At 37.6% G+C, this 24657-nt stretch overlaps 1 protein-coding gene across 2 annotated transcripts in view; it reads left to right on the top strand.

Annotated features, from left to right (window-relative positions):
• Positions 1 to 24657, top strand: part of Pde4dip (phosphodiesterase 4D interacting protein) — a 217112-nt gene that overhangs the window by 88162 nt on the left and 104293 nt on the right. For both annotated transcript variants that reach the window (XM_071618121.1, XM_071618119.1), the window contains exon 5: positions 24402 to 24478. In XM_071618121.1, coding sequence (XP_071474222.1) covers positions 24402 to 24478 — 77 coding nt within the window. The remainder of the gene's footprint in view (positions 1 to 24401; positions 24479 to 24657) is intronic.

The following is a 24657-nucleotide window of genomic DNA, read 5'->3' as shown; positions in this document are numbered from 1 at the left end:
AGACTTCTCCTGGAGGAAGAAGGGGACCCAAGAGGTGGAATCCGTGGAAGTGCTGTTGTCTCCCCTTTTTATAGTTTTGGTGATGGAATGTAAGGGGGAAGGGTTGGGACACAGGTGGGCCAAACAAGTAATCTGGGCAGGAAGGACTTCATTATCACTTCTTTGGGATGGGCTATCTCCAAATCTGTTGGGGGCTGTTTCCTGGGTTCCATTAACATTCCTTTGGGGTGGACTTTGGCCTAGGGCTTTTCCGGGACTTCATTAACATTCTATGAGTTGTCCTGCGTTTCTGGAATCGTGGTCAGCATGGCCTCCATTTTAGATTTCACTGGATTAGACCCGATTTACCTAACTACACTGACTACCTAACTTTAAATCTGTCTTCACCTGTTTTGTTACTATAATGAAATACTCAAGGATGGGTAACATAACAAAAGGGTTTATTTATTTTATAGCTTTAGAGGCTGAAAGTCCAAACATGCTGCTGGCCCTGGTGAGGGCTTCCCCTGGATACATAACATTATGGTGGATGGTATCATAGTGAGAAGGTGTGTGAGAGGGAAAAATTACATGGTGAGACCCAAAGCCAGAGAGGAGGCAAGGAAAGTTTTGCTTTTTTTTTTTTTTTAAATAACAAATCACTCTCATGATAACTGTGTAATACCTTCTGAAGGTAGTATCCCAATGACCTCCCCCTGGGCTCTACCTTTTAAAATTTCCACTACCTCCTAATGTCTGTCAATAAAGCTTCCAGCATATGACCCTTGGGGAACAAACCACATCTAAACTCTAGCAAAGTCAAAAAGAACAAGAATGGAGAGCAGGTTGCAGTCCGGGAAGGCCATATTTAGACAGTGGTATAAAACACACAGACAAACACACACAATCTTAAGTCTACACAGGTCAGGAGTCTTGGCATGGCTTAGCTGGGTTCTCTGATTAGGATCCCACTAGGCTAAAGCCAAGGTATTGATCATACTATATTCTCATCTAGAGGCTTATGTAGGCAAGAATCTAATTCAGAGCTCATGGAAGTTGTCAGCAGAATCCATTCCTGTGGCGGTATGACTGAGGCCATTGACTTTTTGTTGAATGTTGGCTAGAGCTACCCAGAGTTCCCTGAAGCTACCTACCTTTCCCTGCCCTGTGGGTTTTTTCTATCTGGCCACTTTCTTCAAGTCAGCAAGGAAATGCTATCCAACAAATCTGCAGGAAGACAGTCTTGAAACTTAATATAATCACAGAAGGTAATATTCTATCACTTTTGCCATATTCTGTTGTTCTAACCAGGTTTGCCTATGTCCAAAGTGGGGAGATGAGAGTGTGGACATAAGACCCTCAACACAAGGAGGGCAGGGGTTATAGGGAGCCACATTATAGTCTTCCACTTCTGATTTTACAGAGATGGGATGGAAATGGAAGTAAATGTACATGAGAGTGACCAATGGAGGAGTATTTGTTTTTGGGTTTACTTTCACAGCATTTATATCCCTCTTACCTGACCTGAGGTAATGAGAGCGTCCTAGATTGGCAGTCTCCATGCTGAGCTCCTTTCTCACCCTTTGTAGGTGTCCAATTGCACTTCTTTTATCATTTTAATTTTTCTTTTCATCTTTTTTTTCAAGTCAACTTCATTAAGTGTATGGTTTAATGAATCTTAACAATCAAGATGAAATATTTTTATCACCTAAAACAGTGTTGCTGTATGTCCCAGTGATGCCAATCCTCTAACACTTCTGACTGCAGGAAACCATTGATCTGCTTTCTATCTATACAGAAGTTTTGTCTGTTCTAGAATTTTATGTGTATAGAGACAGATAGTACAGAATTTGGTGTCTGGCTTCTTCCACTTAGCATAATGATTTTGTGGTTCATCTATGTTATTTGTATCAGTAGCACATTCTTTTTTATTGCTGAATAGTAGCTCAGCATATAAATATAATACAATTTGTTTATTCATTCATTTGTTGATGAACATATGGGTTGTGTCCAATGATTGGCTTTTAGGAATAAAGCTTCTATGAATATTCATGTAGAAGTCTTTGTTTTATTTCTCTTGGGTAAATGTGCAGTAGTGAAACTATTAAGCCACATAATATTCATACGTTTCAATTTATAAGATACTGCCAAACTGTTTCTAAAGTGGCTAAACCATAGAAAGTGATTTAAAAAAAATTTTTTTTTAGTTGTAGATGGACAGAATACCTTTGTTTTATTTGTTTATTTTTGTGTGGTACTGAGGATCGAACCCAGTGCCTCGCACATGCTAGGCAAGTGCTCTGCCGCTGAGCTACAGCCCTTAGAAAGTGATTTTTAAATGTGACTTAAAGGAGATGAGGGATTTAGCAACCAGATCACTGGGGGAAGACTATTCCAGGCAAAGAAACAACAGAAAAGCCATTGTGGCCTGAAGCAGCACCAGATAGGGAAAGAATGCTGGGAGATGAGGCCCCAGAGGTTGTGGAGCCGGTGCAGATCAGGTAGGCTCTTGTTGACAGTATTTAAGACTTCCGCTTGGGTTGTGGCTCAGCGGTAGAGCGCTTGCCTAGCATGTGCAAGGCCCTGGGTTCGATCCTCAACACCACATAAAAATAAATAAACAAAATAAAGGTATTGTGTCTAACCAAAAACAAATAAATTAAAAAAAAAAAAGACTTCAGCTTCTACTCTTAGTCACATAGGGAGTCATTGGAGGGTTTTAAGCAGAGGATTGATCTACCATATGGAAGTCCCATTTGACTTTTGAAAAAATCAAATCTGGTTATTGTATTGTAAACTGACCACAGAAAGGCAAGGATAGAAGGCAGGAGGACTATTAGGAAGCCATGCAGTTATCCACGTAATGGGTGATGATGATCAGACTAAGGTAATAGCAATGATCCTGGGGAGAAGTGGTGAAGATAGTGAATCCAATGAGACTTGCTCATGGATTGACTGTGGAATGTGAGAGAAAGAAGGGAATCGAGGAAGACTCCAGGGTTTTGGGCCTAAGCAACAAGAAGGCTGGTGTTGCCATAATTGAGGCAAGGAAGGCTATGGATGAAGTACATTTGAGGATGGGAGAATAGGAGTTCAATTTTGGTCACTTTGTGTTTGAAGTATTGGTTAGACATTCATGTGACAATATCAAATAAGCAGTTGTATATATGTCAGAAGTTATGGGAAAAGGTTTAGGATGGAGATGGAAATTTGGGATTCATCAGCACGTAGATGATATTTAAAGCCATAGGACTAGATCAGATCACCAACCTGGTTAGACCTACCAAAAGGGAAGAGAAAAGGACCAAAAGATTAAGCCCTGTGTCATTCTGACATTAACAGTTTGGAGAAAAGAGGAAGAACCAGAAAGGGAACAGAGGAAGTACAAACTGGTGAAGTAGAGGAAAACCCAAAGTATCTGGAGTTCTGGAAGTCAAATTGTTACGGTTTAGATGTGGTGTCCCCCCAAAGCTCATGTCTGAGACAATGCAAGAAGGTTTAAAGAAGAAATGATTGGGTTGTGAGAGTCTTAACCCAATCAGTGAATTAATCTTCTGATAGGGATTAACTGAATTCTAACTGATGTGGTACCCTGTGGCTGGAGGAGGTGGGAAAATTGGGCGTGGCTTTGGGGTTTATATTTGTATCTGGAGAGGGGAGTGTCTCTCTCTCTCCTGACCACCACATGAGCTGCTTCCCTCTGCCATACTCTTCTGCCCATGATGTTCAGCCTCACCTCTAGCCCCAAGGAATGGAGCCAGCCTTCTATGAACTAAGACCTCTGAAATTGTGAGCCCTCAAACTTTTCCTCCTCTAAAATTGTTCTGGTTGGGTTCTTTAGTCACTGCAACGAAAAAACTGACTGAAAACAGAAATGAAGAAGTGTATCTGTAATGCTGCTGATAGCTTGAGTGACAGGATGACTAAGAACTGATCTTTGGATTTGCAACATGAATGTCATTAGTGATCTGGTTTAGTTTTGGTGGAATGGTGGAAGCATCAGCCTGATTGTAGTGGACTTAAGAAAAAATGGGAGGAGAGGAATTAGATTTAGTGAACATGAATGATGGCATTAAAGAGTTTTGGTTCATAGGAGAACAAAGAAATGAGCGGTAAGGGTCTGAATTTTTTAAAAAGACAGATGAATTATAGCATGTTCACATATGAATAGGATTTTTCAGTAGAAAGTAAAATAACGATGGAAGAGAAGAGAAGACTCTCTGAATGTTATTGTTAACAGGTAGAGAAAATGGGACTTAATGTGCAATTGGAAAGTTTGGCTTTAGATAGGAGTCTGGATAGTGAATCTGTGGTCACAACCGAACAGACATGGTATAGGAACAAGGGTGTTGGTAGATGGACGATATGGAGGGAGGAGACTTCCAGAGGTTTTGTTGTTGTTATTATTGTTGTTTTGGTGAGGTAGGAAACAAGTTTATTCTTCCACTTATATGTATTTTCAATCACATTCTTAGAATGAGTTACTTTCCCTCATGTGTGCTCATTCCTGTTGCTCATGTGTGCTCACATCCTTATATTTTGGTACAGGGGATTGAACTGAAGGGTGCTTAACCACTGAGCCAAATCCCCAATCCTTTTAAAAATTTTATATTTTGAGACAAGTCCTTGATAAATTGCTTAGGGCCTTGCCAAGTTGCCCAGACTGGCCTCAAACTTGTGATCCTCTTTCTTTAGGAATTACAGGAATGCACCACTGTGCCTGGCTAACACATCCTTGTCCACACCTGGAATACCTGTACATTTTCTTTCTGCATATCCAAATCATACTTGTTTTTCTGAGTCCAACTCAGTTCCACCTGCTCTGATGGGCCTTTCCTTATCACCATTGCCTGAAATCCTTTCTTTCTCTGTGCTCTTGCAGTTCAGATACACTGATACATATTACTTAATCTCTGGTTGGCAATTATCTTTCTGTATATATATTTAAAAGATCTACTTCTTGGGGGCTGTGGTTGTGACTCAGCAGTAGAGTGCTCACCTAGCACATGTGAGGCCCTGGGTTTGATCCTCAACACCACATATGAAATAAATAAAATAAAGTTATTGTGTCCAACTACAACTAAAAGATAAATATTAAAAAAAAGAAAAAAGTCTACTTCTAGATTATGAACATGTTATAGGCTGGATTGATTTCAAATATCCTCCATAACTTTCAACATAAACATTGTTGAGTCCATTACAGAAATTTAGAAAATTCATGAGTTGCTTACAAATACCCTAGAAGTTGCAGATGAGTCTCACCTGTACAGAAAAGGTGGGTGAGAAACCCACCTTTCTATCCTTTGCTATCTCCTTCCTCTGAGTCAAACGGTTGCTGTCTTCAGAGAACTCCAGTTGAACCTTGACTCTTCCTGAAACTGAGCAGTCTCTCCAAGAGAGGGGTTGGTACGTTGGGAAGCAAATACACTAAGAGAAGGTCCGAGTAAGAACAGCATATTCTTGAAGATTAGGATTTTTTAAAATGGGTTGTGTATTTATTTATTTACTTACTTATTTTTATGATTATTATTATTTTGGTACTAGGGATTGAACCCAGGGGCACTTAACCACCAAGTTACATGCCCAGTTCTTTTTAAAAAATATTTTATTTAGAGACAGTTGCTCTAAGTTGCTTAGGGCCTTACTAAGTTCCTGAGGCTGGCTTTCTATCCTCCTGCCTCAGCCTTCTGAGCCTCTGGGATTTTAATCATGTACCACCATGCCTGGCTTATATATTTATCTTGAACAACATTCATTGGTTTGATAAATATATAATCACCTTCTATATATAGCTTTTGCTACCAAAGTGGATACAATGATGAGAGAGTCTCTGCCATCATTAACTTAAGAGTTTAATTGCCTGAGCTGTGACGCTGACCTCTCTGTTCAGTGTAGTTCTGCTGTCACCCTCCTCAGTGTTTTTTTTTTTTTTAATCACTCTTAATTAGCTGAAGTAATTTCTGTGTGTGTGGGGTTTTTTTTTTTTTGTGGTGCTAGGGATTGAACCCAGAGCCTTATGTTTGCAAGGTAAGTACTTTACCGACTGAACTATATCCCCAGCCCTCATTTCTGTGTTTTGATGTTTGATAAATGCCATAATCCCATAAAACTTTTTAAGGTGTGATTAGATCATAGGATTAACTGTGAGGTCAGAACATTTCTTCACATGACATACATAAAGCTAGTACGTCTTTTTCCTAACATCTTGCAAATGTTAGGAAATAGAATGCAAACTGTACATGTAATTTTATTTTATTTAAAATATTTTTATTTTTTAGTTGTAGTTGGACACAATACTTTTTTTTTTTAATATTTATTTTTTAGTTTTCGGCGGACACAACATCTTTGTTTGTATGTGGTGCTGAGGATCGAACCCGGGCTGCACGCATGCCAGGCGAGCACGCTACCGCTTGAGCCACATCCCCAGCCCTGGACACAATACCTTTATTTTATTTATTTATTTTTATGTGGTGCTGAGGATCTAACCCAGGGTCTTGCACATGCTAGACGAGTGCTCTACCGCTGAGCCACAACCCCAGCCCATACATGTAATTTTAAATTCTTTGGTGACCATGTTAAAAAAATAAATAAAAAGAAACGTGAAACTAATGTTAATAATATAGTTAAAATATTATCATTTCAACATGAAATCAACATTTAAAAATTATTAGAGATTTTACATTATTATAGTAAGTCTTTGAAATCTGATGTGTACTGTCTCTGAAATACTCATAGCACATTTTAATTTGAAGTAGTCACATCTCCAGGATTCAGTAACCCACATATGGCTGATACCAGTCATCCTGGATAGCACAGCTCTAATATCTGTAAGGTAAGTGCTATCCCTGGTCTGGAGCAGAAGTCTAAGTTCAAAAGAGTTGCCTTGCTTTAGAAAACAGGCTTTCAAAAAGGAAGTGACTGCCAACTGTTAGAGTTCAGTTTTTATATAAGCTTCAATGTAAGAAAAATGGTCCCGGACTTTTCAGTGTGCCTAAGTGGCTTTATCTTTCTTGAAGAATAAATCAAAACAAGTATCAATCCAAAATTGAAAGCTGAATTTGGGGATAAATATCAGATTATGTTAGATGCCACAGATAACTTAAAAATATTTAGCAGGCCATAAGTTTCCTATGTTCCAATTTATCTATAGAAAAGTCAATGTAGTTTCTGTACTTTGAAATGAATTCTGTACCTGGTACCTAAAGAGTACATTTGTGTACGAAACCAAGGAAAGCAAAGGCTGGTTCCTGTGAAATCCAGCTTTCCAATAGCTGAGAGAAACAAATCATTGTGAACATTACTTTTAGCCCCTCAATAGGACTGGGTTCCTGTCTCCACATAAGGTGTCCTGGGTGACTGCATGGGTTCCAGCCTCACCCCTGGCTTTCACAGGGGGCCTTTACTTTGCTAAATTAAGCCCAGGCAGTCCTATTTGTGAAAACAGACTCCTGCCAAGAGAGAGACATGTCCTGCTAAGGAATGTACTGGGGAGGGGAGAGAATCACTGAGATCATTTGTATTTATGTGTGTGTTCTCTCATTGCCAGCTCAGTTGTGCCAGATCTACAGAGGCTTCTGGGATTCAACCAAGATTTTAACAGAGTGACCATAGAGAATGAATAGCTCATGACACATGGGGAAGGGTTTAATTGGAGGTCAATGTGAACAACAAGGCAATGAGTATCTTAGGACCTCTGTGTTCAGAGTCTAAATAAAACAGGCAACCCACCTCATGTTTTTCACATTTGTGTCCTTAAGAAAATAGAATAAATTTTATGTTTTGTTGTGGTTTTAGGTTCACAGCAATATTGAGCAGAAGATAGATTTCCCATATATTCTGTCCTTTGTACGCATCCACATATATATAGCCTCTCCCAGTGGCAAAATCCAAAGACATCTCATTTGAATCTGTTTTTCTTGGGTTCCTGAACTCAGTGTTGACCCAAATTGACTACCCCTTCTATGATTTATGCTTCTGACTACCTTTGGGGAAACTGCATTTATCAAATACCTGCTATATGTCAGGTGTTTTCATTTAAATCTTCTTATTTAATTGTTGCAATGTCCCTGACATGAACACTTAATGGAATTGAAACAGGTTAAAGAGATTTGCCTCTAGAATAAAGAGGATGAACTGTAAAAAATATCTGCAGTTTCATGTGGTTCAATAGAATGCAACCTAGCTAGTGTTTGAACCCAGGCCTATTTAGTTTTAAGGCTTATATTTTGTATTGCCTCTGCCCAAGTACTAGATTCTTAATTTTCTCTTGGCAGTGCTATAGTTCATATTTATATACCTGCCATCCCTAGAAGACCAGGGTTGCTGAGAGTAAAAGCAACCCAAGATATGATATGTCTTGAATGGTGTCTAGGTGTTTCTTTGGAAGCTAAATCCAGTAGTTACATAACAGACCTGCTTTAACTTGTATATCTATTGCTATTTATATCTGCCACCTGTGCATATTCCATGAAGCTATCTGATTGTGTTTTCTTCTGTTTATTATATTTTACTATAAAGTAACCATTTAGTTGATAAAACATAGGCCATAAATTCTCTGAGGACTGTGCTTTGTGTCTGTCTTTCTCTAATACCTATTAAAATGCCTTATAAATTAAATATATTAATTAATTAATTTGATGGTGCTGGAGATGAAACCTAGGGCCTCACACATGCTAGGTAAATGCTCTGCTACTGATATACATCCTCAGTAGTACATTAAATATTTGATGAAAAAACAAGTGAATAAAAAAAAAAAACTGCCATATCACAAGTCAGTTACCTGTCTTCTGGCCAAAGAGTATTTTCTCTCTCTCTGTTTCTCTACCTCTCATACACATATGCACATGGGCATGCACACATGAACTGAGCCCTATCTGTGTTTGTCTAAATACCTGCTCTCCTTAGAACTTTGGCCTCATGCTTACTCAAGTGTGGATGTCTGTCTAATGAAGGTCAACCAGGCTAGGAAAGAAAGAGTATTGCTTTCAGGCCCCTACTAAGGACTAACATAGGTTAGACTTGAAAACAATGACCTGAACAGAGTTTTGCCATTTGGTTATGAATCCTTGTACAAACTCAAAACTTTTCTGCTTATTTTTTTCCATCTCTTTGGGAGACTGGATAGTAAAGCAGGCACTAGAAGGAGAGTGCCCTAAACTTGCATAGTCGGCTGGTTATTGAGGCCATGGACACTACCTTGCTGTCCTTTCCCTGGCAATGAAGGACACTTGTCAGATGTTGGGGCAACCGCTGTGTCTAATTTGGGCCTTAATTTCACTAGTGAAAGAAATTCAATATGAAATCTGTAGAAAGGCAGGGAATTGTATTTCTAAATCAAAGCTTTCCTCCACTGTGTGTTAAAATCTAAAAACTTCATGTTTTGCACTAGAATACCTTCTGGCTAGGTGCCTTATGTCAATGTAAAAGATTATGAGAGCAGATAGTGATAGTTCTTATGGGCAAGAGGGAAAGCTCTAATTTAAGATAATTGTATAAAAATAAATCTTTGGGGGTGACTGGTCTAAAGTCACAAAGTTAATGACAGAGCAGATAGATCTAGACCCATTAGGGTTCTATTTTTGCTCTAAGACTTAATTAATGGAAAGAAAATTAATTTATAAAATAACTCCTCTGGAAATTACTAAATATATTTCTGGGATCCAAGGACTAGTCCCTCTTCTCTTGCCCAAGACAGAAAAAATTCCTCATGAAAATACTCCGTGCTTCACTGTATTATATAATAATGACCTTTCCCCAGGGATATTGGAGAAGCCTAAAAAAGAAGTTCATTCTGTGTACAAAAATATTTGTGAACTATTGTTTTCCTAGAAAGAATATTATTCTTTTCAAAAAGAAAAGATTTTAAAATCCAACTCACTCACTAATAGTTTCTTTCTACTTTGGGTGAATAATCAGGAGTTTGTGAGGGTCTACTCACAAGATTTTGTGACTCTTCTTCCTGCTAAGCCATTTGTTTTTAGATTTCTTTCCTTTACAGAATTGATTAGAGTGGAATTTGGCCGTATTTATTTTTGTCCCAGATAAAGACTCCTTTGTGGAAGGCCTGCCTTCTCTGGCTTTTTCCTATGTCTTGCAAAGGTGTAATTCCATCTCTTGTACTCATTGACCCCTAACCTGCCTCTTACTACACAAAGAACTTCTTGAGGTCAAGTACTATAAAGCCAAGAAATACAATTTTATTTTGGAACTTTAATATCCAGTAAATATTTTACTCACTGATAAGACATGCTGTCAAGCTTCTTTCTCTCTTTCTTTTCAGGGGTATGAAAAATAGCATAAGACATGGTCCTGTCATCAGGGAGTTTACAGATTAGTGGATACACACACACACACACACACACACACACACACAGAGGAATGCAGGGAAGTGAAGTTAAATATAAAACAAAAATATAAATCAGCAATTTCAAGACAGATGATAATGTTCATTCCCTAAGCTTATACTGATGGTTACTGAAGGCAAAGTATTTTTCTAAAACCCAGATGGAGATCCAGGCATTTAAAAATCACTGATACCAGACAGAATGAGGTGAGTGCAATACCAGAGGTACACTTCTGATGACCGTGAGTTCTGGTTTACTCAAGAAAGCCTTGATTTTTGCCTGTTGCCCTGGTATAAGTACTCATTTTTTTACTTTAAGAAGATTGTAGTATGAATGTTAAATTATAGTCATATTGAGTTAGAGAAAGATTCCTAGAGAGAAGGAAGTTTGAGATGAATCTTAGTGAAAACAAGTTTAGAAAGAGAAGATGGAGAGAAGACATCTCAGACTGACAGCAGCTCAGGCAGAGCCTTGGTGGCATTCAAGGGCACTTATGATTGGTTTCCTCAAGTAATAAAAGACCTTGTGTTTAGAGGAGGGTGGCCTGAAGAGGTCTTAGATCTCTCTGTATACTATCATCACTCAGAACTCCTGTTATCAGAAAGATGGCTGCTCGATAATGATTGATGTCATGTGATCCCGTGTCAGAGTAAAGGATATGGGTCAAGCTAGGTGGTGCCAGCAGGTGAAAAGGAGAGAAAGAGAGTAAGTGAGGCCCTGTGAGAGTTGAGAGACTAAAGGATGATATGAGATAAAGTGAGAGAATATGCTTTTATTAGTTTAGTCTGATCAATTAAAGAGGTTGCATATTCCTCTTTAAACACATCTTGTTTGTAGTTTATTTCTGCATCTTGTCTTACCTGCCTACAATCCACGCTCAGTGGGTTCTGAGTTTCTCAAATTTGAGAGGTGCCGCAGTCTGGCTGGGCACAAAATCACGAGCCACTCAAGCAGGAACAAACTTTATTTCCAAAACTCCCGGGAACGCCACGCAGGCGGCCTTCTCCCGGGACACACCACACCAACCCGAAATCCCTCCTCCGGAAATCCCTCCTACCGCACTTCCCCCAGCCAATGGGAACTCTCCGGGAATCCCCACATGAGCTCCAAAGTAGCAGGCTGATGCGGACAGCAGGGGTCTAATATCCAATTGAATACACATCTTAACATAATCATTATCATCTCAATGGCTTGCTGGCTTCACCTTTCAACCAAAAATGCCATGCATCATTCCTACTGGGCTATGGCTCTCAGCAGAGAGACAATCTAGAGGCAGGTTCATTCTCTTTATTCCTAATATTGAGAAACAGACTCAACACCACTGTTTTATGCAAGTCTGGTGGCTAAAAAAAGCTGTTGTAGGGAGCTATAAATGCTATAAATGACCTTAGTTTAGGTAATTCCAGAAATGAAAATGAAAAAATAAAAAGCACATAGATGCTTATCTTTTGTGATGAAAATGTCCCCCTTGACTTTTAATTTTGAAAAGATTTAAATACACAGAAATATAAAAAGAATATTACCTGCCTTGTACCCATCCCATGAACTGGGGACCCATGTCTCTACTTGAACAGCACCCGACATTCTCCTGTTCTTTTTTTATATATATATTTTTTAGTTGTAGATGGACACAATACCTTTATTTATTTATCTTTATGTGGTGCTGAAGATTGAACCCAGTGCCTCACCTGTGCTAGGTGAGCACTCTATTACTGAGCCACAGCCCAGCCCTCTCCTGTTCTTTTAGTTGATCTCTCTGCAGTGTTCTTTTGCTATCCTTCTCTCCTTATGGCAACTCTCAGACATCATATGACTTACTTGGGAAGACATGAGAATGTAACTTTAACAGATTTATGTTTAAACATAACCACTATAATATTATTATACACAAAGAGTTTACAGATGATTTCTTAATACCACCTAATACTCAGTTCATACTCAGTTTTTCCCTCTAGAACATTCATTTTCAGATCTGGAGATCTTTATCTCTGAGTTTTAATGTAGTGCACAGGAAGAGAACGGCCCTTTTAGAAGGAAGGAGAAAGAGGAAGCTGTAAAACTAAATTGCATTCAACAGTTCTTCAGTAGGGTAGTAGTTTACCTCTTAGAGGCTCTTCTCAGCTTACAATGGAGAAAATCTTTTCAAGATTTCAGATAAAAAAAAGTTTTTTAGATGAAATCTTAGAGTGATTTTGATTTGCATTTCTCTAATTGCTAGTGATGATGAACATTTTTTCATGTATTTGTTGATTGATTGTATATCACCTTCTGAGAAGTGTCTGTAATGGCAGCTATTATGCATACAAACAACAAGTGTTGGCAAGGATGTGAGGAAAAAGGTACACTCATACACTGCTAGTGGGACTGCAAATTTGTACAGCCAATATGGAAAGCAGTATGGAGATTTCTTGGAAAATTGGGAATGGAACCACCATTTGACCCAGCTATCCCTCTCCTCGGTCTATACCCAAAGGATGTAAAAACAGCATACTACAGGGACACAGCCATATCAATGTTTATAGCAGCACAATTCACAATAACTAGTCTATGAAGCCATCCTAGATGCCCTTCAATACATCTGGATTAAAAAAATGTGGCATATATACACAAGAATATTACTCAGCAATAAAAGAGAATATAATCATGGCATTTGCAGGTAAATGGATGGAGTTAATGCTAAGTGTGAAGTTAGCCAATCCCCCCAAATCAAATGCCAAATGTTTTCATTGATAAAAGGAAGCTGATTCATAGTGGGATAGGGAGAGGGAGCATGGGAGGAATAGGGCAGAGGGGTGGGAAAGGAAGGGAGGTGGCATGGGGTAATAAATAATGGTGGAATATGATGATCATTATTATCCAAAGTACATTTATGGCAACATGAATTTGTGTGAATATACTTTATATAAACCAGAGATATGAAAAATTGTGCTCTATATGTGTAATAAGAATTGTAATGTATTCTGCTGTCATATATAAGTAAAAATTTTTTAAAAAGTTGTTCACACAGTCTCACAGCATTAGTCTATCCCTTTTCACTTACTCAACAAACATCATTGTCACCCCACTTCCTCTGCCTCTTGTCCACCTTTTCCTTGCAAGTTTATTCATTTGTTGGTTCATTCATTCAATGCTTTTACTACACACATAGATGTGAGGCACTGGGCCTTGGATGACTCACAGTGGCCAGCCACTTAAATCAGACATTGTGCTGGGTACTTTATATAGGCTCAATTATTCCTAACTATAGCTTTTAAGGTAATTTTTTAAATTCCTATTTTATAAATAAGGAAATTAGGTCCTTAAACATTAGGTTACTTACACAAAGTAAGGTTTCCCATCTAGGAAATGGCAGGAAGGCATTTGGACCTAGATGTATCTATCTGAAATTCCTGTCCCAACTTCACAGAATGAGGGGCAGATGCTTAATAATCAGTATACTTGGCTAGTTCCACCATATCATCATTTACTCTGTCTTTAGGAAGCTTATAATTCAAAAGGGTAAATAAGTCATAGAAAAATATGCATCCTGTGGTATGTCAATGTTGAAGGACAAAGAGTTATTAAAACTCATATCATCAAAGGTAAAATAAATTAATTTTAACTGGGAGAGAGATGAAGTAAGGCTTCATAAGGAATATGGCATTTAATGATGAAACTGAAGGAAGAACAATGATGTGGCACCAAGGAAGCCTAGGGCGTGTTCTGGAAATCTAGTTAGGCTGGTGGATAATTATGGGAGATCAAACTGAATAATAGATTGAGGTCAAATTTTAAATACAGGCTGTCACGTGAAATTTCACTGCTGTACAGTTTAAAATCATGAAAGACTTTTTGAGAACAGGGAATGGAATAATCAGAGTTATACTTTAGGAAAAAATGTAAATAGAGGAGAAACCAAGGTTGGAGAGACCAGATATAAGATTATTTACTCTGATACTGGTGAGGCTCATGGAGTGCCTAATAAGGTGGTATTAAGGAAGGCTAGAGAGGAGGGCATGATTGGAAAGAGATTCAGGAATACCAGATAATAACTTCCATTGGAGAAGCTCAAAGAGAATGTATAGTTTTGTTCTGTAGTTCAGATATAGTAATAGTATTCCTATGTACCACACTCTGTCCCAAGTGCATTTGCAACAATGTTTATCATTTAACTACTGAAAACTTTCTAGGGCTTTTTGAAACATTTTTATAATGACTTTAGTGAGAGATTCAAAAAATAACATTAGGGTTCTCTCATTTGAAGTGTACACACCAATGTTTCCAAATATTTTCATTCATGCAGCCTTCATCATAATCAATTTTAGAACATTTCATCAGATCCATAAAGAAACCTTTACTCATGAACCATCACTGATTTCCCTATCTCCCCTAGCCCTAGTCAATCATCAATTTACTTTCTATCATTATAGATTTGCCTAATTCGGACTTTTCATGTACATGGAATCATAACACAGTTTTTTGTGTGTGACTGATTTCATTTAACACAATGCTTTCAAACTTCATCCATGTTGAAGCATTTATCATTCTTTTATATGCCTAAATAATATTTCCTTGTATGGCTCTACCCCACAGTTTATGGATGGAAATTTATAATTGTTCTGTAACTTTCCCCTATCAAATATTCATGCTTGGAGTAAGTGAGCTACTAAAACACAATTGTATATTTGGGGTGTATAGCAGTTTCTATTTTAATAATGATATTTCCTCATCTGTAATGACCTTCTCCACTTCTGTGTATCTTACCTAATAAACCTTATGTGGCAACTCCAGTCATATTTATATTGCCTCACCAAGTACCACCTTCACCATTTTAAGCCTTATCTTGGATTTTGATCTTATCTCTTCAACTGAGTTCCAGGCATACTGAATATAAGAAATGCCTGTTCATTGCCATATTTCCCATGAGACCTTTAAAGTCCCATTCAACACTAAGAGATATAGAAGACCTGACTTGGAAGAGGTGGAGTGGACATGTCAACACTCCTGGCTATAACTGTACTTTTTCAATTTTAACTTCCCCCTTGCCTGCTCATAGAAATGGCTCATGGAATATTATTGTTATGTGGGAAACAGTGGGTAAATTATTGACCTATGATAAAAAGATGGACATATTTTTGGATTAAGATTGTTTAATTGATAAGGCAAAGCCATTTCTCTTTGTTTTTTTTTTTTTAAAGTAGGTTTTTAGGATTTAGTATGCCATGGCTTTATTGTAGAAGAATTTGAAAATATTCTTTTTAAAAGAGATAGGCACATTATTAATTATAAGAACGATGGATAATTTAAAGAGTTAAAATTGAAGACTTGGAAGGAGTCCCGTAATTAGTTCTGCTATTTGCTTTTAACTTGATACTGTATTTAACTCTGGTAACAGTGTACAAATCATTTCAGTGGGATCCTATGTTTAACATTTATTGCTTTAAGACTCTGACCCAGTGGTGTTTCCCAAAACAAAACAAGCTGCAGACTTGGAGAAAGTCTAATTAAACATGATTGATCCACAAACTTTTTATTAGCCCTGTCCTTTAGTCTAGGTACTAACATTATAATGAAAAATTTGAAAGTTTGTTGTTGTTCCTATTTAATTTGAGCTTTACCACTGAAACCTCTCCTTGAGTTAGTTGGGTGAATACTAATTTGGAGACATGGAAAGAGAGGAGCTCTCCTTCCAGCCCCCCTTTCTTGAATACATAAATATCCCTAGATATCTTGAGGAAGGGCTGATGAAATTTGGTGATAAATAATCAGATGTGGTTAATTTGGGATCCATTTAAGTTATACTTAGAATTTAATGATTTATGCATGCATATTCACTCGTGGAGAACAAATAAATGTGATAAACTATGTAGTGATTTTTCTACAGAAAAGAGGTTGCAAAAGGGTTAGACTTTGGAATTGTAAATTGGTTTGTGTTTGCATTACCATGTGGTAAGATTTTGTAGCACTCACGAAATTACTTTGGTCTACTGGAATAATTGATTACTAGATTTGTATCTAATCTTGTGGAGATAAAGCTATTTTAGCACTTTGGTATGAGATTCATAAACCTATTGTCTATTTGAATAGACATGATGCTGTATTCTAAAGAATTCATTTTACTTCTTGTCTTTCCTCTTTTTCCTTTCCCTCATTTTCATTTCTCTTTGCTATTTATCTCAAAATGAGAAAGCTAAAGTGAAAGTAGTTCTGATTGGGTGTGTATTCATCTGCAGGTGCCTGGGACATCCCACTTTTTGTGTAGTAATTATTTATCCCTTTCTATGACATAGTGTTAGTTTAATATGTGATTATGGCTAAGAAATCCAGCTATCCTGGTCAGAGATGATAAATTGTTGTTTTTGTAGACAATAATAACTAACATTTTTGAATGGTTACTGCATGCTAGGCAATATGCTTTCTGTGCATTATTTCATTTAATCTTCTTGACATCCATATGAAATTGGTACCATTACAGCCCCCTTGATAGATAAGGAGATCAAGGGTTTTGAGAGCCCTCTTCTTGCCTTCAGGACCTATGTATGCTCTTTACCATCATAGCCCCTCTATATGTTCCTTCAAGGACTAAATACAACATGTTCTCTAATTTTATAACTTACCGCATTCTACTATCAGACACAGCTGGACATTGTCTTCTGAGCTGGTTTCTCTGGCTGAAATGTTGAAGCCGAAGTGGAATACTGGATTCTGCTGCAGTCTGGCTGGGCACAAATGCCGCAGTCTGGCTGGGCACACAATCCCGAGCCACCACACAACTTGTAGATTCAAACAGCAACTCTTTATTCCCGAACTCACACCAGCCGTCTACAAACACGTTCTGGGGAAATCCACGTTCTCTGCCCAAATCCACGTTCTCTGCCCAAATCCACATCCACTGGGCTTCTATCTCCCAAAAAATACTGTCTGAATCCCGTGAGAACTCAAGGGGAACTCAGGCAGCAGGATACGCCCTATTCCCAGCAGGAATAATCTTAAACCTGGAACGCCCTAAACCCGATTATCTTAAACCGGGAACACCCTAATCCCGGATCCGCCCTGGTCCTTTAGCAAGGTCACCTAACTGCAATGTCACTGCAAAATGTCCTATTTCCACGAGTCCTTCCACTAAGCAACATGGGGTACGCTGGCAAGGAAATTGTCATACCTACTTGGCTAATGGCTCCCAGCATCTCCCCCCTTCTGATTAATTAAACAACAAGCAATGTGGCTTAAGGACCGTGCCTGGTAGGTTGTCCAATTCAACATATGGTTCTTACCCGTCATTGGAAAACTGACCTTTAGGCGTCAGCCTCCTGTCTTAGGTTGATACCACTGCAATTGGATCATACCCGTCACTGACTACCGGTCCAGCATACAGCCATTGGCCCCCAAATTTTAGACCATCACTAGCAGAAGGGAGGAAGATACAGAAATGCCACAACACCAAGCCAATTGACGGCTCCTTGGGAAAAATTGCATCACTGGTGACACCATCAGCAAAGATATGCCAGCACTACCACAATTAACATGGGGTGCGCTGCCAAGGAAATAAAAATTGCATCACTGGTGACACTATCAGCAAAGATATGCCAGCATTACCACAATTTGCTGCACCAAACGATAGTTACATAGTCCAGGCAAGTTCTGCAAGCAGTTCAAAGTGGAGGAATCTATCAGTATGTCCATTTCCTCCCAAAATCCGTTTCCTCCCAAAGTAAGTTGACTCCTTGATTGAGCATTACTTGTTGAGTTATATTCATTGATGTATCAGTTTATACAGTTTACTGTGATAGCTATCATAGAAGCTGTAGTTTGGTTTTATCTTTGTCTTCACTGGCACTGGGATGAAGATAGGAATTCTGGCAATGATGCTAAAAAGACATTATCCTGAAAAGAATTATTAAATATAATGAAAAGGAAAGGTGAAAGTAAACAAACAGATCTGTTAACCACCTTTAAAAACAATCCTTAACAGCTGTTTACCTAATTTAAATTAGTAAACAAACAGATCTGTTAACCACCTTTAAAAACAATCCTTAACAGCTGTTTACCTAATTTAAATTAAACCATTTAAATCACGTGAATAAAAAAAATAATAATAATTCGGATCCATTTTTTCATGAGCGCTCCTCATATAAGAAATATGGACATACGCACATGCAGACATACAACACAAAACACAAGAGTGTACACAAACGTACAACACATAAGAAAATAGTAAAGACCTTGTAGCTTTACCTAGGTGAAATCTCCATTGCAATGTTTAAAAACTCCACAGTCAAAAAATAAAACTGATCAGAAAAACATTAACCTAGGTTTGTATGAGCTCAAAAAATAAAAATAGAACCTTATGATGTGGAAAAATGCAATAATAAAATAGCTATTGAAAAAAGCACCCTGGTTAATCACTGTCACAGATGTAAGAATGGCCAAGCTGGAGTTCTGGATATCAGCTGTTATGGATTTGAGTCAAATCATCTTCTTTTCGATCTGTAGAAATTGTTTTAGTTAATCTCTCTGGAATCCAAATTGGCTGCTGTTCTCCCTGTGGAAACACACAAACAAAACCCCGACTCCAGACAATCACTGGGTCAGGACCTTTCCATTGTCCTGTTAGAATATCTTTCCAAAGTACCTTAGGCTTATGTACATTTTTTTGGATACATATGCCTTTCCGCAGCACTAAGTCCTTATGAATCCAAATTTAAAAAGTTTAGAGTAAAAAGCGTTATTTTAAGTTTATCTTTAGGGGATATATACCCCTTTCCAATTCCCTCTTTTTGCTTTAATAAGTATATGTCTGTATCTAATAGTTGTCTTAGCTTTTTGTATTTTTTACCTGAAATACCTTACTTGAATCCTATTATCTTCTCATTTTTTTAAGCAATGCCTTTAAGATTAACTAAGCTTCTTTCCTCCATCATGAAGGCATTTTAACCACCTTCAATTTAACCTTTTAAAGCCTTTTAATTATCATCTATACTGTACTTTTAAATGTACTTTTTTACCACCTACAACTTCACTCTTTTAAACGAGGCTTAGATTTTGTTTAAATCGCTTCAATGTTAGTTTACATGGCTGCCCTTCAACCAAAGGCTTTTTTTTTAAACTCCATTGAGAAGCTTTGTCTCAATCTGCCATGTACAAATACCTTTTTCTTCTTTCTTCCTTTCTCAAGCTTTTAAAGTAAGTCTAGTTTCCTCAAAATCTTTTTAAATGGCATTTTACAACTTTTTACTTTACCACACAGAGATTATCTCATCTAGAAACATTTTTTTTCCTTTAACCTTTTATATTAAAATATATTTCCACATCTTGAATCTTTTTCTATCTCTTTTTTAACTGTTAACCCTTTTTATAAATTCACATTTTGAAACAACTCTTATAAAATTTCTGATTTAGACAAATTACTCCACTTTAATAAAATGAAAGACTTTCATGTTTTTTATGATACTATAATACTATAATTGAAACCCAACTGAAAATTTTTCTACTCTTTGTATATAAATTACACATGATAGAATCTTAACACTTAGTAACCTTGTTTTAGCAAAGACACAGACACAAAGCAATATTAAACATTTTTCCATTTACCAATTTATGAAAACACACATAATGTTTAAATATATTACCTTATGGAACTTAATAAGTAAAGAGTACTTGATTTCATATTTAGTGGTTGATTTAACACTTTACCTTTGTAAATTAATCAGATGTCTGTAGAAACCAAGATCTTAGACAAGTGTAGTAAACAAAACTAGCCATCTCTTTCTTGAAGAAAAATCCTTCTACAGGATACCATGATGGTCCCATTGATATACTTAATAACTCGTCTTTAAAAAGCCATGGGCTACATTTTTGTATTGTATCAACATATGTCCTAACTGTTCTTGGTCTTACTGGGGTGCCTTCTTCCTCTAACAATTTATCTTGCTCGGAGGCGAACAACTTCAAACCTTGAGTCAACCATTTTCCCCAGTTTGCCTGAGAAAGTTCTAGGAACAGGCAACTTGAAATAAAAACAAAATAAATCAAAACAAGAGCATATTGTTTTTTGAATTGGTCACCCATTCTTTCGCTCTTCCTCAGGGGCGAGCAATTTCACTTACCTCTAAGCTTCAGAAGTTCCCCGTACGGGCCACCAAATGCCGCAGTCTGGCTGGGCACAAATGCCGCAGTCTGGCTGGGCACACAATCACGAGCCACCACACAGCTTGTAGATTCAAACAGCAACTCTTTATTCCCGAACTCACAGGCAGCAGGGTACGCCCTATTCCCAGCAGGAATAATCTTAAACCTGGAACGCCCTAAACCCGATTATCTTAAACCGGGAACACCCTAATCCCGGATCCGCCCTGGTCCTTGAGCAAGGTCACCTAACTGCAATGTCACTGCAAAATGTCCTATTTCCACGAGTCCTTCCACTAAGCAACATGGGGTATGCTGGCAAGGAAATTGTCATACCTCCTTGGCTAATGGCTCCCAGCAGGATTCAATTGGATTTCAATTTTTCTGTTTAAAATGAGAGACTTGGAGCAGATAAATGCTAAGGTATTTTATATATGTGAGTCTATGGCCAAATTAATTCAAGAACTAGCTCTATTTTCTTATCTAGGATTTAGAATGGATGGACCTTTATAATTTATACCTTCAATTTTTCTTCCCTTTAGATTTAAATATTTTTCCTATTGGACCTGAGGTCTCTAATTGACATTTAATTCTAACCATGTACCTGAAGGAAGGAACTAGGGCTGGTTATGTAGCTCAGAGGTAGAGTTCTTGCCTAGCATATGTGAGGCCCTGGATTTGGTACTCAGTGTGCGCACACACACACACACACAGCAGCTCCATAAGACCTATGAGAAAACTGAGGTTCAGAGGGATTATTAGATAACCTGTCTAAGGTCACCTAGCAGGAAAGTGCTAGAGCCACCATTGGAACCTACTTCTTTCTAGTCTGAATCAGTACTCTTCACTTTTTCACAGTGCCTCCCACACTCTCTGTTTGTATGTTTGCTTTTATTTAGGTGCTTGAGGATTTCTTATGAAAAAAAGTTGCAGTATGGATCAGTTTATATGTGATAGAGATTTCCTGTATTACATCAAAAGTCATTTATGTAGCTCTCGTCATTTGAAACCTCAAGTGTTTTCAGAATTGAGGTTTTTAAAAAATCTGCTGAAGCTTGAGCAATCTGAGATGGCTCAGCAAATATCTGGCTTTATGATTTAATCAGCCAGGTATAAGGAACACCATTGATAATAACTCTTCATCATTATACATTACATTTTCTTTCATGTGACATTTTAATTTTTTACTCATTCTGTGTCATTTTCCATGTAAAGAAACTTCAGCAGATTATTACCTAGGGTTAACAAATGAATCAGTTGGTGGCAGAAATAATAAACATAGGATTCATCTTTCTCAGCATCGCATTTTGAGTACTGAATTCATTTGAAATACAATGGTCTCACAGAAATCAAAACTGCTGCTGTCCCTGGATGATAATACTGTTATTGTTGTTGTTGGGATGATGATAATAATAATTTTTATATTTATGTTCAAAAACACTGTTCTAAGTCTTTTACATGTCCTTAATATATTTATGTCTCATAACCCTCTATGACAGGTTATAAATGAGGAAGGAACTTATCTCCATGTAACAGATGATGGAATATGACAGAATTCATGTCACTTCTATGAAGGGTCTCTAGCTTAGGGATCATTTCTTATGATGATATTTGTATTTCTCTTACTATTGAGCATAGAGTTTAAGATGCAGTAGCTACTTATTAAATCTTTTGCTTCGTTGATTTATCAGTTAGAATAGATGAATAGTTCTTCCAGTACCAAGTCATGGAATTGATATAGGAATCTTGGGTCTTTTCCTGATACAAAATTGAGATATTCTTCGCTACTAGTTGTTTATTTGGGGGAAGTTAGCATTGTGAGTTATCCATCTTTTGGTGTGAACAAGATGCTGAATTAAATTTGAATTTCAGATCAGTAACAAAGAATATTTTAACTAAGTATGTCCCAAATATGACAAAGAACATTTAACAATAAAAATTTATTACTTATCTGAAATTCAAATTGAAGTGGACATCCCATATTTTTAATTCTAAGTCCAATAACCCTAGTGTTAGTGTTCAGAAAATAACTTTAGAGAATATTCTGAAAAGACCAGGCTATTACTTTCTTCTTAAATGCTATAAGCCGTGAGGCAATTAAGATACTGTAATTTCATCTGATCTCACTGTACTATAAACCAAGCCAAAAGTACATGTTTTCTTAGGAGATCAGCTAGCACTCTTTTCAATAGATCAGACTATAAAGTTATTAGCAATATGATCAAAAACACCTTGGGTCTAACTGCCGTCCAGCTCCAAAATTCTTTAATTCTCAGTGACTTTCTAATATCAAAGAGGTGTCTATTGTTCCCATCTAGTATTGTTGCTTCCTCCATGAGAAGGTGTTATGAAATCCCTCCCAAAAGTAAGTGATACCCTAGCTTGGCATATTCCCGTGGACTCAAAGAAACCTAGGTATTGGTGGTTGTTATATGTTCCACTATCCATGATGTGCCTTTCCGTGCTCCAGCCAGTATATCACTTTGTCAACCTATGATGTAAAGGCTTCTTTCTCTCTTAGTCACATCCTTTTTGCTTAATACTGTGCCATGGACTTTAGCAGGGAAGGGATTAAATCACCTATGTACCCTCATCTTTAAGATGAGATAAAGTAATTTTCCAACCAACATTTGCAGACTCCCTCTTAGGTTCCCCCCCACACTTGCTCCTCTGTTTTCTGTTCCCTATTTTAGTTAAAGAGTATGTCACTAGGCATGTGCTAGAAATCTCTGCATCATCTTTGCTCCACCTTCTAATCTAATTTGAATCTCACAAGTCAGCAAGCCCTATGGAATCTGCCTCTTAAATGTCTTTTGGGTCTTTTTTCTCTGTACTGGTATGGCCGCAGACAGTTCCCATCCATCTGGCCACTCACCTATCTTCGTATCTATCACAAGTTCTTCCTCAACAGACTTGAATGTGGTGATATTTTGCCTAAATCTCCTTGATCTCTTTTGGTATGATTTTTTCCAAACTTAGCTTCAAACTTTTGGGAGTAGTGTTTGGGGATTAAACCCAGGGACACTCTATCACTGAGCTATATCCCTAGCCTTTTTAACATTTTGTTTTGAGATAGGGTCTCACTGAGTTGTCTAGGCTGGCCTCAAACTTGGAATCCTCCTGCCTCAAACTCTTGAGTTGATGGGATTATAGGTGTGCATCACTGCACCTGGCTTCAAACTATTTTCTCTACTGATTTTCCCATTCCTTGCCACTCACCAAGTCACTTAACCTGCACTGGATGCATCACGTGCATTTCATCAAATCTTTGTTCATACTTCACTTGGGATGTTTTTATTTTCTTTTTCTGTTTGCCAGAATCTTACTTGTTGCTGCTTTACCTCAAAACAAAACAAAACACAAAAAACTGTTTCTTGCATAGATTTAACATCAGAGTCCCCTTTTATCTTAATTTATGAAAGGTCAAATTCATGGTAAAGGCAAAGAAAGAATTGTTTTAAAAAATTCTCACAATAAAATAATTAAATCTAAAACATAACTCTGCAGACAGCATTGTTTTAGTTGTAGATGGACACAATACCTTTATTTAATTAATTATTAATTTATTTTTTATGTCTTGCTGAGGATTAAACTCAGTGCCTCACACATGCTACGCAAGTGCTCTACCACTGAGCCACAATCCCAGCCCCAGCAATTTGGTTTTAAGGAGCAAACTTACATTAGTAAGAAAAAATTGTTTTAATATACACTTTGATATCTAATGTTTTAAAGAGCAAATCGCCTTGGGCAGTGTTCATCATCCAGGGACAATGATGAACAGGCTGAGAACAAATAAGTAGTACAGGGGAAATCTTGAAGCTGTACAGTCCATTGTTCTTGACTAAATTACCGATTCATCTGAATTCCCATTTATGTGGAGGGTTATGAAAGGGCTCAGATGCGATGAGATGCTATGAAACAAGTCCAGACCCAAGTATGGCAGTTAATGATGGTAAATGCCTGTTTGCTTTTCAGAACATCGAGCTGAAGGTTGAAGTGGAGAGCCTGAAAAGAGAACTTCAGGACAAGAAACAGCATCTGGATAAATCATGGTGAGGTGCAGTTTGAACAAGGTGCAGAACAGTGTGAACAGAGGAACTCTATTCCTTTCCCAGAATCCAGTTCCCTAATTTGGGAACAATCAATTTGGAACCAAATTCCTTTACTTTATCCCTGGCATTTGAATGTTGTGTCCAGTTCAGGAACTAAAATCATGGATGTTTATGTACTT

The sequence above is a fragment of the Marmota flaviventris genome, chromosome 10 (assembly GCF_047511675.1).
Source record: "Marmota flaviventris isolate mMarFla1 chromosome 10, mMarFla1.hap1, whole genome shotgun sequence".
Lineage (NCBI taxonomy): Eukaryota > Metazoa > Chordata > Mammalia > Rodentia > Sciuridae > Marmota > Marmota flaviventris.
Note: the sequence above shows the minus strand (reverse complement) of the source record. Positions and strands in the feature narration are given on the sequence as shown.